The 15,748-nt window shown below is 44.3% G+C and overlaps 1 protein-coding gene across 1 annotated transcript in view; it reads right to left on the bottom strand.

Moving 5' to 3' along the window:
- PSMB7 (proteasome 20S subunit beta 7) overlaps window positions 1–15,748 on the bottom strand; it is a 53,878-nt gene that overhangs the window by 17,645 nt on the left and 20,485 nt on the right. The window contains exon 6 of the mRNA XM_037163682.2: window positions 10,870–10,928. Within this exon, the coding sequence (XP_037019577.1) occupies window positions 10,870–10,928 (59 nt within the window). The remainder of the gene's footprint in view (window positions 1–10,869; window positions 10,929–15,748) is intronic.

The raw sequence follows: 15,748 nt of genomic DNA, 5'->3' as shown, positions 1-15,748 counted from the left end.
TAAGAAAAGGCATTCAGTATTTACACAGCAGGCAGAACACGGCGCAGGGTGACTGCACAGAAATATTTTTGGCAGAAAAGTCAACAAAGAATTCTCAAAGTCATTAGTGATGGCAGTTATAGTGTTTGTAATATTTTCGTTATTCCTCAAAAAATTGGAAACAGAGGACTTCCAATTTTATCCAAGGTCACCTTCCTAAGATTTGCTGATTCTTGAATTCCAGAGGCCGAGCCCCAAGAGGAACCCACTCCCAGCTCCCTGGAGATTTCAGTAAACTACACCTTTCCTTCTTGGCCTTCTCCCATCTAATACTCTCTACTTCCTGAGACTAGACAGAAAGAGTAAAACAAAGTCTCTGATATTTCCTTCACTCCCTTCCCCCCAAATCCCACTTTGAACTTCAACTTTATCAAAGGCAGGATACAATGGCAAGGGTGGAAATGATTACCAGCCACCACCATGAAACGGGGCTCCAGAGACACAGAGATGAGGACCACACAGATGGGGTCAGAATTCCTAGGTCAAGGATGGCTAGAGAACACTAGAGACCAAAGGGAGAAAAACAATTACATGTGAAAGCCAAACTCTGTATGGTAGACAGCAAAGTCTTGCTCCTGAACCCATCAGGGGATAAAACAAAGAAAACTTTTATCTGCCCTATAAAACTGCACAAAATGAAAATGTGGGCAAGAAGCCCTGGTTGGTGGATTGAGCACCAGCCTGCAAACCAAAAGGTCACAGGTTCAATTCCCAGTCAGAACACACGCCTGGGTTGTGGGCCAGGTCCCCAGTTGGGGGCATGTGAGAGGCAACTGATCAATGTATCTCTCATACATTGAGGTTTCTCTCTCCCTCTCTTTCTCCCTCCCTTTCCCTACCTCTGAAAGTAAATCAATTAAAATCTTAAAAAAAAAAAAAAAAGACAAAATGTGAACAAGAAGGTCCAAGGGAGTGACCTTAATTGAAGACGTCCCTTTCTGCCTCTCTAAGGTTGGCCTACCAGTGGGTTCAAACTTAGAAGAAAAAACTCACCTTTTAAAAGGAAGACAACTCCACGTATCTGATGCTAGTGAGAAGCTTTAACCACCAACAGGGTCTTCTCATTACCGTCTATTCTAAAGGTCTAATGGTAATTCTCCAAGTCACCCACTGATTATCGGTTCACTTCTAAAACTAACTGTTTAATTCCACTGGATATGACTACTAAGAATAATTCTAATCAGGGTCCCAGAAATCAAATCTTTGGGTTCTGACATCTTTAAAAACGAATGTTTTACATTAAATACAACTAGAGAGAAAATTTTGGAGGCAAATTAATAAATTTTGACCAAAAAATAAAGTCACAATTTATTACGTCTAATTCTTCAGGTCTTAAGGAGAGTTAATAAGCAGGAATTAGGACCAAAAGCAAACAGACAGAGACAGCCTCTACAAGGGACCTTTCAATATTTAAACAAATGCACAACCAATCCCGTCACTGCCCAAATCCAGTACATAAGGAAGTATGCTGAGTGTTTCAACAGTTCCATCCAAACAGCTCCACAGCTGCGTTAGTTCTTAAGCGGTAAGGAATCCAGCAAAACCACAATGAGATACCAACTCACACCCACCAGGACAGCTACGATGGAAAAGACAGATATGTACTGCCAAGGGCTGGAAGTCAACATTTCTACACGCTGCTTGTGACCCAGCCACTGGGGAGCCCAGGCTGGCAGTTCCCTGAAAGGTTGAACGTGGACCTGGCAATCCCGCTCCTGGGTCTACACCGAGAAAAAGAACAACATGCGTCCACCCAAAATCTTTTACACAAACGTCCACAGCAGCATCACTCCTAGGAGCCAACAAAATGTGAAAAGAATTCAAACACTGACTAAATAAAATGTGGTACGTCCACACACTGGAATACTATTCAACCGTAAGAAAAGAAATAAAACACCGCTACATGCAACAACATGGAATGAAATACCATGAAAGCACTGTAAGTTCGAGAAACCTGTCACAAAGACCAAACTGCACGGTCCCCACCGTAAGAAACGTCCGAAACAGGCCAGTCCCCGAGACAGAAACGGGTGACAAGGATAATCTAAAACTAACTGCAGTGACAGCTGTGCAACTCTGAATTTACCAAAACACAGAATCATACACTTAAAGTCGGTAACTTCTATCACCGAAAATTAGATCTCAATAAAGCTGTTATTAAAACAGTAAAACGTCCAACATTTTTAGACTTAACAACGTCAAAACATCTAGTGACATCTCACAAGGCAGCCCAAGACCTCACAGTCTACAAGTCACTTTCTCAACGCTAGAGATCACAACAAACAAACGTCAGCATGAAGCCCTAAAAACATTTAGTAAGAATGAATTTTGGCTCTAACTATATATTTTTTCCCAGACACGCAAGATACCTAAACAGCTGTAGCAAACAGACCAACATAACCTTAAAATCTAAAAATCTCTCCCAGCCAGGGCACATGCCTGGGTTGCAGGTCAGTTCCCAGCAGGGGACACATGCGAGGCAACCATACATTGATACTTCTCTCCTTCCCTTCCCCTCTAAAGATAAATAAATAAAATCTTAGAAAAAAAAATCTAAAAATCTGCAAAAGTGAGTCAAGTTCAGCTCATTAAACTGACACCTATTAAAGTGGCACAAGAAAAATAGTCTTAAACACCATCAATATCAATACCGACAGGAGTATCATTGTTATGATAGCTATTGAAGGTCAGATTTTTTTTAAGTTTTCATTTACTTAAAACTCTGTTTGATGCCAACAGGGTTCAAGTTGCACGGGAAGGTGCTTCGGCTAAACACTGATAGTCTTCCTTGATCTCCATTGTCTGCTGCGTGGGTTCCGTCAGCAAACCTCCCAGCAAGTGGTCACCTTCCTATGGAGTCATTAAACCTCTGAATGTCAGCTGGTGGGATTAGCCAGCAGCTTCCACACCTGAGCCCCCGTGGCAGGGACAGAGGCATTTGGATCAAGATCACTAATGAATACAGAATTCATATGCCGCTTGTCAGGGCTCCTGAGCTCGGAGTCGCACAGATGCAACCTAAATAGGACGGAGGACAGAACAATTGTTGACAAAGATTAAAAAGTTTTGGCAGTTGGGAAAAAAAAGAGCACCTCATTATTCAAATATGATGGTCTTGCTTATTTTTTTTATTTTTGTTCAAGTTATTCATGATTTGCCTCAAACAGACAAATGCCATTCACTGACACTGAAAGCTACCTGGTCTCGTCCCTAAACCTGAAAAGGGCCACGCTGTCCTAACACCAACCATCCAGAGAAGAAGAGCTCTCTCAGGACATCTGAAAACTGAGGGGGGTGGGGAAGGGGAATCAACCACAGGACATTTGGGGTACAAAACAGTTAGAAGGTGAAGACAAATCTAGAATTCAAAGAGAAAAAAGTATCTTCCACAGCTAAATGACTTATTCCTACTTCCCAGTGTCTCTGCATTTCCAACTTCCTTGCACCTTTCTATTCCTGGGTTTCTTCCAATGCCTGTTTAGCTACTTGCTGTCTTCACAAGACCTCACCAGAGAAAAGAAACAGACCAAGCAGCCCACAGCTCTGCTCACCTGGAATAAGATGTTTTCCCCGCTCTGCTGTCAAAGAATCGCAGGCCTAGCCAGGAAGCAGAAGAGCAGAGCATCATCTATGACATCAGAGGGCTCTGAAGTCAGAATGACCGGGGTTGAAACCACGAGTCCATCACTGACTAGCTGTGTACCTCAGGCAAGGTATTTGACACCTCACTATCTCCTAACTTTTTCTCTACAAAATGGGTATAATTATGTACACACTTCACATGACTGTTGAAATGTAAGATAATGCAGAAAAGGCAGCTGGAACAAAGCCTGACACAGCTGAAGCACTCAACAAGCACCAGCTATTGTGATTACAGTACCTTCCCCCACAGCAAAAGGGCACGCCCTCCCACAGCCTGTAGTGTGTATTACACAGGCTTCTTCCTCTGTCACTGTGACCAGTGCATAGGGCTGTCTCCGATTTTAAGCGTTCAGATGGAAAAGAAGAATCATATCTCCCTACCTTATGCTATAAATCACGAAGCCTGTGCCACTACACATAATCATGCTAGATGTTGCTACGTGGTGGTTGTATCCTCCTACTGAATAAAAACAGAAGCAGCTGCTGTATTTCAGAGACAATTTTGCGTGACCACCACCACATGAAGTGGTTTACAGACCTCCTCCAATCCCGACAGCAACCTGCAGGATGGTCTCTGGATCGTCATCTTCCAGACTGACAGTCCAGGGCCATGGCTTGGCCAGAGCCACACCGAGAGAGCGGGGAAGCATGCGCACAGCCGGGTACTCGGCGGGCTCCCGTGGCCCCTTCCGTCGGACCACACTGAACCCGTGCTCCATGCTTTCCTGTGGGAGCAGTCTATTCGCCAAACTGAACAGATTCTTTTTGCTTTTAATCAAAATAATGCCAAGCTCTTACACTACTGTCCATCTACAAAGCACAAAGAAATGGTGACTTCAGTGTCTTTCTATTACAGGACTTAAAAAACCCAACACCCTAGAGTTACTTCTAAGACTTGCTGTCAGGATACCATATTGGTATCAAGTCTTTCATTATTTAAAGTGGATCTATAGCTGCCTGCAATGACAGATTAACTCTGTTTCCTCCACAGCTAGGTGTTTGGCATCACGTTTGTGAGGTAACCACGAGCCTTTGGGGAGAGAGCAGCTCGCATCGTCAGCAATCTATAAGGGCTTCCCAGAGGCCAGCAGCACTTGCTGAGTGATGAAGTGTGACTCCATAAATCAGACAGCTGGAGTGGCACTTGCATACGTCACCACCTACCTTCACAGCTTCTCTCTGAAGGGTACAGGGTAAGAGCTCACCCCTCGGTACTGCGACCAGGGAAAGGACCACAACAGTTGGCACCAAGCATGTGCTACTTTAAACTGAAGACACACTAGGACTAGGAGAAAAAAGACCCTGCTGGTGTTAGCACGCCTCAGGCAGTGGTAGAAGATTCAGCAACTCATCTTCAAAAGGCAGAGAGCCAGAGCTCTAGAAACCTGCAAAAATTGGCTAAGCCTGCAGTCTTCGTTTCTTTAAGTTGAGCATCTTCAAAGTCTAGAATTCTAACTGTAGGGCACAGCAGCTGCCACTGCAGATCTGATCCTCTCAGCTTTTGGCAGCTCTCAACTTGAGATTCTAGCAAAAGAATTTTCCAAGTTGCTATTACTGCCTGTCACGGATTTTTAAATATTGTGCACTAGCTGCTGTGGCACGGCTCTCAGGGGACACCCGAGCACGCCAAACGCATAACAGAATGAAAACAGTTTCTACTCTTCAAATAAATGCTAATTTTTTTAACTGTGCTCACATGATATGTTTAGTGACCAACTTCAATAGTACAGAATATGTATCAGAGAAGGGGGTAGCTGATTGTCTTTTCCAGCAGCATTCAGCTGCTACTTTCATTAAGCTTGTTTAATTAGATTCCAGATGCTAATTTGCAAGTCGATACCAGAGGGTGCAGGACAGCCTGCCTTTGAACCACCTCCCTGCGACGTGAGGGTCCTGCCGCACACCACTGCCCTTCAGCGGCCCTCGCACGTGAATCTGGCAATTAGCGCAAAGAGGGAGCAGTATTGATCTTGACAGACTAAATATTAATCTTCTACCCATTTTAATGAATTATAACCTTTAAGAGTTTAAATTTCTCACTGGGCCAAATGAAAACATTCCTTCTTACAATGAAACGGAATGGAAGGAAAACCCCAAGATGGAAGGAAAATCTGTTATCTGATTCATTTCCTTAATTCCCCCCACCCTAAAATACAATGTTTTTATTTCAGCACTTTTAGCAATTTTCAAGATACATACTCCCATGAAGCTAATACTATATTCCAAGTACTATGGTCAAATTCCTTACACTTAACTGGAAAATGGACTCAGAAGGCCACAGGGTGGTTTATCACTAGTATCCTGTCCAGCTAGCCTATGGGTAACACCCAGAATCTGGGGCGTACCTCCTGTACCAGCCTGAACAACAGAGGAAAAAAGCTGGGGAACGGCTCCATGTAATTCATCACCACCAAACAACCACCAAAACAAAACAAGACACCTCTAACCAACCAGCTGTCACTACGTGAATTTCCACATTTCAAAATGCACTATTCTGATGATACATATGCAATGACTGCATAAGCACCTTTGCAGATAGAAATAAAGTGAGATTTATCACCAATAAGTAATACATACTTTATGACTTCATTTTTATCACTGCTAAGTACTATGAACACTAAAGGCGAAGTTATCATATTGGGAACTATTTATCGTATTAAGTAAAGTCGCTTTTGATACAATGTCATCCACTCATTCAACCACAAAGTAGGCTGAATACCTACCGTGTACCAGTTACCACACTAGGAGGACTTGCAGGCTAACAGCAAAGAGAAAAACAAGAACATGAAAATTACAAGACCACTAAACGCAGTATCAGGGCCATAACTGGGTGAGGATTTGTAAAGATTTTTAATGTCTTCAACTCACATGACTGGCTGGCAGTTTCTCTGAAACCACGAACCAGGGACTTTACCTGAGTGAGGACCTGGCTCAGACAACTGGAGACAGCGCAGGCCAGTCTTAGGCATTTCTGAATCCCTGCTGGGCTCACTGCTCTGCTTTTTTTTTTGGTCTATATTTCCCAATGAGCATTTGCCTTTTGCCCCAACTTCTTTTTGCCTGTGTACTTAATGGGATGTTTGCCTGGTGGACTCTACCTCAATCCTGTGTATTATTTGAAAAGTGTACCAGTTATCTTCCTCTGTTATCTCAAAAAAAAATTCAGCACTTTCCAGATGGGAAGAAAGTCCCTCCATTTCCCAGGTGGTTTTTGATGACTAGGATTTTACTCCAGCTCAGGGTTATCCTGTCTCAACTCAACCAACACCTCCTGAACACCAGGGACTGAAAGACGGAGGTGACTCCAAGGCCCCTGCCCTCAAGGATCTCCCTCTCTCAAAGGCAAGTGGGGAGAGGGGTTGCCTCTGAAAACAGACATAAAACCATGGGACACAAATAAATGAGGAAGCAACGGAGGCACCGCTGGCAGACGCCAGCAGTGAGGACTCATCGGCAAGAACACAGTACATCCAAGTAACAGGGGGAGGTGAGAGGGGCTGAAGCGGAGCAGGAAGGCAGGCCTGTGTCTCCCAGAGTCTGACGATCGTACACCCGGGCTTATCCATGATGGCGCCGCATGAGCACGTTTTTACTGCTATCAATAGTGCACACTTGTTTTCATAGGCCTTGGAAAGAATATAACCAGAACGCCAAGATTTCATACATATAAACGTATTTTAAAAAACAAATTTAAACTAAAACGACGAACTGAAATGACTGTGGGGAAGGGGTGCGAGGGCGGTGCCTGCGGAGGGGCTGACAGGCTGAAAAGGACACGCACCACAGCTGTATCTGCGTCCAGGTCACTTGGTTAGTTACAGATGCCAAAACCGATCAAACTGCACTTTATCATATGTAAACAATACCTCAACTTATAACAGTGAATTAATTTGATTTTTTTTTCAAACAAGTACAGGTGCTCTGGGTATGGCAGAAATCTTAAATGTGGTTTGCAGATGACAAGCTCACGAAAGGCTGCTGGACTAGCCCTGTCCAACAGAAATATGTTCCAGTGGCTACATTAAAAAGTAAGATTGGGTGAAATTTCAGTATTTTTATATAACCCGATATAAAAGTGTTGTATTTAACATGTAATAAATATGAATATTCTTGAGATTGAAAAAGAATGTTTGTGTAGGAGGTCTCTGAAATCCGGTGGTCTCTCTCTACAGCCCCTCTCCTTTCTGATTGGCCACACTCGAGTGCTCGGCGGCCACACGTGGCTGGTGGCTTCCACACTTAGCACAGCTAAACACAATGAGCAAATGTTCAAGGTTTTTAAGGAGGGAGGGACTTTCACTCCATAAATACTGTAACTGGGCCCAGCACTATCCCTGGCACAGATTTGTAATACTTAAAAAAAAACAAGAAACCAACACACACACACACACAATTATGGTCTTCCTCTAACTCATCTGTTTTAACAATACGGCCAAGAGTTTGCTTCAGGAGTATGGCCTGAAAATGACTGGCCTGTCATTCATGGTTATGACAGCCTAAAACTTGTCCCCCCAACACAACTCCCTGCGGGGTGTGCAGCAGTCACTGCCCTGCAGTCCTGCGGGACTGGACAGCAGCGCCGCTCTCCCAGGTTCCTGTCTGAGGCACATCCGGAATCCTTGCCCTTGCGAGAGGAAATGAGCAGATGCAGTCAGCCACCCAACCCTGAGGTCTCAAAATAGACAAGGAAAGTTATGGAGGGTTTCTTGCCCCAGAAAAACAGCCTTCTGGAAAGACATAAGATATAAAGTTTGGAAATTTGAAACCAAAAATGTTCCCCAATTTCCGTGCAAATGCAGAACCCAAAAGACACCATGGCCAAACCGTCTCTCACAATGAAGTAAGTCACTAAGACAGTGTCCTCACAACCTAACTAGACAGTCTCAGCCTTCCACCGAGACGGGGTCATTTCCTCTTCCCAAGAGAAGCAGGGCGGCTAGCAGTTAGCTGCTTGGCCGCCACAATAAACCTTTTAGTGCCCATCAGCATGCCGTTAGGTTTCTAAAGTACTGACAGTTGCTATACTATTATTTGCCTGCTATTTACTTTTAAACTGACTCCACTGGAGAAGCAGGTGCTACCCTCACCTTAATAGAAGTGATCTTGTTGTCAGTCTGCTTCAAATTTCAATAACCTCAGAGAATAAAGTTATCTGAAATTATAAATTTGAAATTTGAGTAATCAATCTGAAGGGGGAATTTGGTCAACCTGTTTTAAAGTCTCATAGCTAATTCAGAACATTAAGTACTCTGAGTTACAGATAAAAATGGATGGGGAACACAGTCTTCAGACTGACAATATCAGACATGTTACTGAAGGAGGAATCACATTCCCTTCACTTCCCCAAATCACATCAATATTAAATTCATGGCCTTTGAATAATTTCAAATCCAAACTCTAAACAAATCATGTAAAATTACTTTAGCAGAGTATTAAGTCACTTTTAATATACCCCACACCTTCAACGTTTTCTGCAATTCTCATTCTTCTTTAACATATGGAGGTCCCAATCAACTGGAAATAGACAAAGCTTTCAAGAAAATGTGAAAAGATTAATGTGGTTTCAAAGAGGGCCTGACATCACGGCGGCAGCTCCCCGACGGGCATCACCGGCCCCCGCCCCTCGTTACCCTCCAGGGCTGTGGAGCCTCGGGGACGCCTCTCCTTCACTTACGAGACTGGGAGACCTTTTTCCTTTTTCTTTTTATGTGACCTAGTACATCTTCTTTTTTCTCTGTATTTAAAAACCCCAAACAAAAAATAATGCTGATATGGGAATAAATTTTCACACTGAGAAATGAGAACACAATCCTAATCTCATTTATAGTTGATACTTGAACCAGCTTACTACTCTTAACTGGAGCAAAGCACTACTGTTTTCAGTATCAAACACCTAGCTAAACCCTATCATTAGTCAGGTGTTTTTATTCCTACAGATGTCTAAGGAAAGGAAGAAATCCAGCCATTTGCTCCCAAGTCACTTATGCGTGCCACCGTCGTGTACCAAGGACGACGTGGCTTCTGGCAGGAGACCCCTGTGCTGGCTGAGCAGCACCCACGACCCTACGCTCGCTGGCTCTCACGGTGCTCGGTCCAAACCTAAAGGGCAGAGGAAGCTTCAGGCTCCAACAACACTTGGTGCTCCAATGACAATGAGCTGGTGAACGGACAAACATTTCTAAACATGCAACCCTCTCTAAGGCTGAGGAGGCGTAAAGCATGTCACATACTAATTCCCAGAGACATCCTTTGGTATCTAAACGAGACAGTACTACAAAGACACAAACCCACATACTACAAAATAGGGTAAACCACTCATAAACAGCCTACTAACTGTTGAAAACGAGTGGCTACTCTCCATCAAAAATTAACATCTATCAAAAAACCAAGAGCTGGTGATGAAGGCTGGCTTCAGGACTGTGTGCCCACACGCTGGGACAGCGGCAAGGAGGAACAATGTTGGCACCGTGAAGTGCCAACCACATTGCACACTCCTATGACAATGACGATGGAAGACTTGTGGGCTTGTTCTTGGAGATTTGGGGGGTAGGGCGTTGCTTAATGGGGGTACCTCTATCATTAAAGCAGACTTGGGTGGAATGTCATTCAGAAGATACCACCCCCCTTCAGCACCAAAGAAAGCAGAACAGCAGTCTCTGTTCATATGCATGTCTGAGACACTAGATCCACCACACTGACAACAGTCCACTGCACACACGACCTTGTCCCCATCTCCCGCTGCCTACCAGACGCCAATGCAGAACAGTGTGTAGGGGCTTTCACAACCGCCCCCATTTTCAGGCCAGGTCTGTGTGACATGCAAAAACATATACTCACTAGTCTCAGTGAGACAGCAAAAACCCTGTCATTTTGAGATATCGTGACACGAAGCTTAGTGCACCAGAAAACATTTGGCATTGCAGCAGCATTTATAGCCAAGAAGATTCCTAAACCGCCCAATGGCCAGAGCAAAGAGCCAAAGAGGGCTGGCCCCTCAAGCCTGAGAGAGGGCACAGCAGGGCAGCTCCAAAGAGAGGCCCTCCCTGAGCAACCGGTCTTCTCAGCAGACACCACGTCTATGCCAAAAAGCATTAACTAACGACAGTGCCACACAAGCTTTGGAGAAATCGGCAATTTGCAAATGTCTGAGAAATACGTGAACAGGGTAAGCTGCAGGGACTTACATACCTCCATATCTGGCCTAAACTTATCTTCAAACACAGCCATTGCTGCCAAGGAGCCAGAACCTGTAAGAAAAACATGCATTTTTAGTGTGTTTACCAACTCCCAGCTTCTCAAGTTTACCTCAGGGCAGCAACAATGGCAAAACATGCCCAATGTCACATTCAAGTACAGTGTAAATATTAATCCTACAGGGCCACATAAACCAGGTAAACACTGCTCTTCAAAAGCCTGCAGTCACACTTACCACCATCTCGGGTAAACCTGCATCTGGCTCAACTTCTACTACTGACGGGAGTAATAGTAAATTATTTACAACGAAATGCTGAAGCAGGAAGATGAGTTTATAGAGAATCTGTATTTTTTTTCAAAAAGCGAATGCCACATAATTTCACATATCCTGTGCCGTGAGCCTCGTGCTCCACAACTGTGCCTTGGCAGGTTGCTGGGCAGGGCGCTGAGCACCAGGCCAGTCAGAGAGAAGAGATGGTTCTAATGAGCTGGCCCTGGCAGAGTCACCTTGACACGCAGGGAGGAAACTACCGCACCAGCAATGGTAATAGGACTACGAGCTGCAGCCACCAGGTGATTCCAGCTACACCTGTAAAACACTTTATTATGTGGCATTTATTTGGAGCTATTATTTTTAGTTTGTACTTTGAAGACTAACAGCTGAGTAGACAAAATGACAGACAAAGAAACAAAAATTTATTATCACAATAGCAAATGGCTGAAAGGTTATGCGGTATAGACATTAATGAACAGCAAATTTCTCCCTACAAAAGTGGGGTGCAAAGGCACTACGAATATGTACAGGCCCCCTTCAAATAGATGTAAAGGCAGCGCAGCACTATTTGAAATTTTAAATGAAACTTGCTTTGTTCAGAAACCAGAGAATCTTTAGAAAACCATCATCTTGTCTTTATAGTCCTGGCAATATTTCAGGACACTCTACTTTTGGAGAGAAGATATAGAGTTGCCCACAATTTTTTATTCCAATTAGAAGATTTTTTTGGCATTTATTACTTTTTAACTTGTTTTGCATAACACTATCTATTTAGCTGGGTCACAGAGAAAACCATATTTTCTATTTAAAATGATTTGTGTACATCGCTTGACCACCTCAATGGTTTAGCAAAGGAAAAAGGCAGCGATTAAACAGTTTCAAATGAGGTGTCCTGCTGATTTTATCAAGTCTGCTGAATGTATAATGAAAAAGGAGAAGCTGACAGCAACGCTGCACTGAGAAAATACAGACTGCCTTATCTGAACCATTTAAGGAGGTCCAATTATAGATCAAATTTAAAGGGTAGAAACAGCAGATTTACAGACACAAATCAATGAACATGGTAATCCCGATGAATGTGACGGATACCCCTGTTACGGAATATTGCTGCGGCTGAGGATCATTACCTTCACAGCACCGGGTGCCTCACATCCAAGCAGTGGGAAGCGTCAGCGCAGGCCGGCATCACGAGCAATGACTATTCATTTAGGCTTTGGGAGCAAAAGACTACCCCACTTCCCCTCTCAGGATTTTTTCTCCTTAAAAAAAGGGGATCTAAAGGAATACTAAAATCTGCCTGGGAAGGGCAGAAATTAAAGAGATATTAAGCTAGTAAACGCACAAATAAAACTAGCTGATATGCAACAGGAAATTCACCAAAACCAAACCTCTTCATTTCATAGCAAACACGTCCCTGAAAATCTGGAAATAGAGTAACGTCTATTAATATTTTGTGACGGACACGTTTACTCTGAGATTCGGGGATTAAGGGGGAAAGTAACCAAAGTGCCTGTGTTAAGGCACAGGCGAGAACCCCTCTCAGACTTGGTAGTAAAAAAAGCTGGTTTTGTATGGAAGACAAAGAACAGCTGTCACGAAGAAACAAGGAAATTGCAAATACGAATCTCAGAAAAAATACTTCTAGATACGAAATGCTCCTGCAGAGCACACAACGGCAGGCCTGCCTCTTCCACGTGGCCCCAGAACGTCTCTGTGAAGGAAGAGGCAACTGGAGGCCCGAAATACACACGGAGAAAGGGCCAGGGAAGGCGGGCATTCACCTAGGAGCTAACATCACAGCTTTGTGGAAAACTGGAGTCAATTACTGTAAAAGGGTAATAAAAGGTAAAACCAAGCTTACCTTAAAGGCATTCTTCATTAAAAGGTATTAATGTACTTTCTCCTTTGCCACCCTTTCTTTCTTTGGCAGTTTCACAGTAAATAAATGAGTTTTACTCTGACTCTTCCTGGGCACATCTATTGCCTTCTGCTTCGCTCCAGCCACCATTTCAAGAAATGAACAATACTTCCCACCCAATGTAATAACTCTCCCTTTATCAAAAACATTTTTTCCCACTTAGAAACAATGCTGCAGACAAAATTTCTATACGTGGAAATTACATATTAACTCAACTTTTAGAACAAATAAACACACGCACACACAAACTCTCAGAACAAAGTGTCTATCCAGTGTGAGGATGCCGTTCACACGGTCAGAGAGACCTTGAAGAGCTGTAGCGTACAGGAGAGGTAAACTCAGAACAGACGCAGGTCCTTATCACACTGTATCGCTGCCTCCCCGTTTATAGCCCACACCCAACACGTGTGCGCACACACGCGCGCGCGCGCACACACACATATGGAGTTTTTGGGAAAGCAGAATCTTGCTAAACTGCCTGACTCTGCTTCCCCCTGAGGTCAAAGATATGGGAGCTCCAAATGAACTTGAAAATAAAGAGGAAATCAACATTAAACACAATTTCTAAATCACTTGCAAATTAGCTCCTGCTTCCAGCTTTTTAGTACAGGAGGACTTTGGCGCCCCCTTTTCAGAATACACAGAAGTGTGAGGACAACTGACTTTCTGTCAACAGGCTTCTAGGAAACTCTGAATGTGTCTGCTATTTAGAAAACTGAAGTCAGAATTTCAAATAGGACTGCAATTGCCCAAATTGCTAAGAGAAAAAGATGCAAATTTCCACATCATTTCAAGGCAAGTGAACTGAAGGGTCCCAGGTTTGATTCCTGTTTAAGGCACATGCCTGGGTGTGCGAGAAGCAACCAATGTTTCTCTCCCTCTTTTTCTCCCTCCCTTCTTCTCTCTCTAAAAATAAAGAAATAAAATCTGAAAAAAAGTAAAATCAATGAGACCAATCTTCTTTAATAATTTCATTCAAGTTTCCTAGATTTTGTTGTAATACCTCTTAAAACTAATTGTGTACAATAAAGCATCAGACAGATACCATACTAGTACAGCAGCCGAGTGAACTACCAAATGTTTAAATACTTATATCCCATTTCCCCCACGAACCATAAAAATGCCCTAAGACATTCCATTACCTCACCATCAACCTACCTAACCTGGTACTTTTGTACCAAACATTAAGGCAAAAATCCTTTGAAGGAACATTTACCCTTATTTTCTATTCCAAACTCCATTAGTCCACAAACTATTTGGTTTCCCATTAAGAAATAAATGAACAGAAAAGGCAGGAGGGCAGCGTACACGGTACAGGGGCCCCTGCTTCACACAAGAGGCCTGTCAGGTGAAAAAAACTGGTATCAGAGGGATGTGCTTCTGACCAACGTAAGATGCGCTCCAGGGGCAGGGGTGCGGGGCCTGCCCGGGAAGAACGTCCAGCAGGGAAAGCGGCCGAGGGAAAACACAGAGCACCTTGTTGAGCACCTACATCCAATGTGCCGTGCCTGTCATTCAGTCCCCCTCACAGCAACCCACTGAAGTGATGATGGGTCCTGTTTCCAATGACAGAGCGATGGGTCCTGTTTCCAATGACAGAGCTAATAAGCACAGGGCAGGGTTCTGTCTCAGGTGTGACCCCACGTCACTCTCTCACACAGAAAGTTCTACGTGCCACAGTAGTTCAGAGCAGACACGCAGGACCCTCCGTGACTAGGTCTCTGTCTCCCTGGGTCCCCCCTCCGCCCAATACACACACACTTGACACCCCACCAGCACTCGATTGACAGTAATTTCTTCAACGCGCATACCATTTCGTGTGGACCCCCCCCGGCACACAGCAGTCCCTTTGCCCCGTGACAGTCCACACAACTCCCACTTAGCCTTCAAACCTCGGCAGAGAGACTGCCTCCTCCCAGAAGCTGTCCTTGACCACACCACACGCACGTGAGGGCTCAGCACCCTCCTCTCTGGGACCTGTCCATCCCGTCACATCTGCGCCGCGCCCCATGCCGTTTCTGGCACACAGTGAGCACTAAACCAAGTGTGTGGGATTAAGCTGGGCTCATCTGAGTGCAACGTCCAAATGGAGGAGCCGGGGAAACTCTGCGCTGGCCCCTAGGAGCGATGACGGCAGTAAATGGGCTGATAAAGTCTCGAAGAACACTTATCGCCTAATTTACCACACTGGGATGAATGTAAGACAAACTCAAATGTAGCGCAAGTTCAATTTTCAAAAAAGAAAGGCTTTAAACCCATACAGCCATGTCCTATTATACATCCTAGTCTGGTCCAAATCTCCGTGATATCACAGGAGTGAAATGCTCTCCTTGGATTTCTACATTTTATTACCAAAGCTTTCTGTCTCATCAGTAGTTTCCATGTAGCTGCTCCTTAGCAACCTCCACCAAGGCTGCCTTTTTCAGCCCACCCACAGTTACTGAGTAGCCAGTGTGGCTTCCAGAACAAAGCTCTTTAAAGCAGCAAAACAAGGTGCAATCCAGTGACCAGAATTTAGACAGATGCCTGTGAGACACACTGTTTATGACACCTAGTTATCCACCGACTTACCTCCTGCACCCACTGTCCTCCCCCAAGCTCACCCAGGAGACCCATGCACACCCACTGGGCTTGGCCACTCCCAGCTCCCCGAACACCCAGTGCCAAACCTCCCAACAGCT

This window comes from Artibeus jamaicensis, unplaced genomic scaffold (assembly GCF_021234435.1).
Source record: "Artibeus jamaicensis isolate MK-2021 breed Jamaican fruit bat unplaced genomic scaffold, CSHL_Jam_final contig_471, whole genome shotgun sequence".
Taxonomy (NCBI): Eukaryota; Metazoa; Chordata; class Mammalia; order Chiroptera; family Phyllostomidae; genus Artibeus; species Artibeus jamaicensis.
The sequence above is the reverse complement of the archived record's forward strand: the minus strand, read 5'-3'. Positions and strand labels throughout refer to the sequence as shown.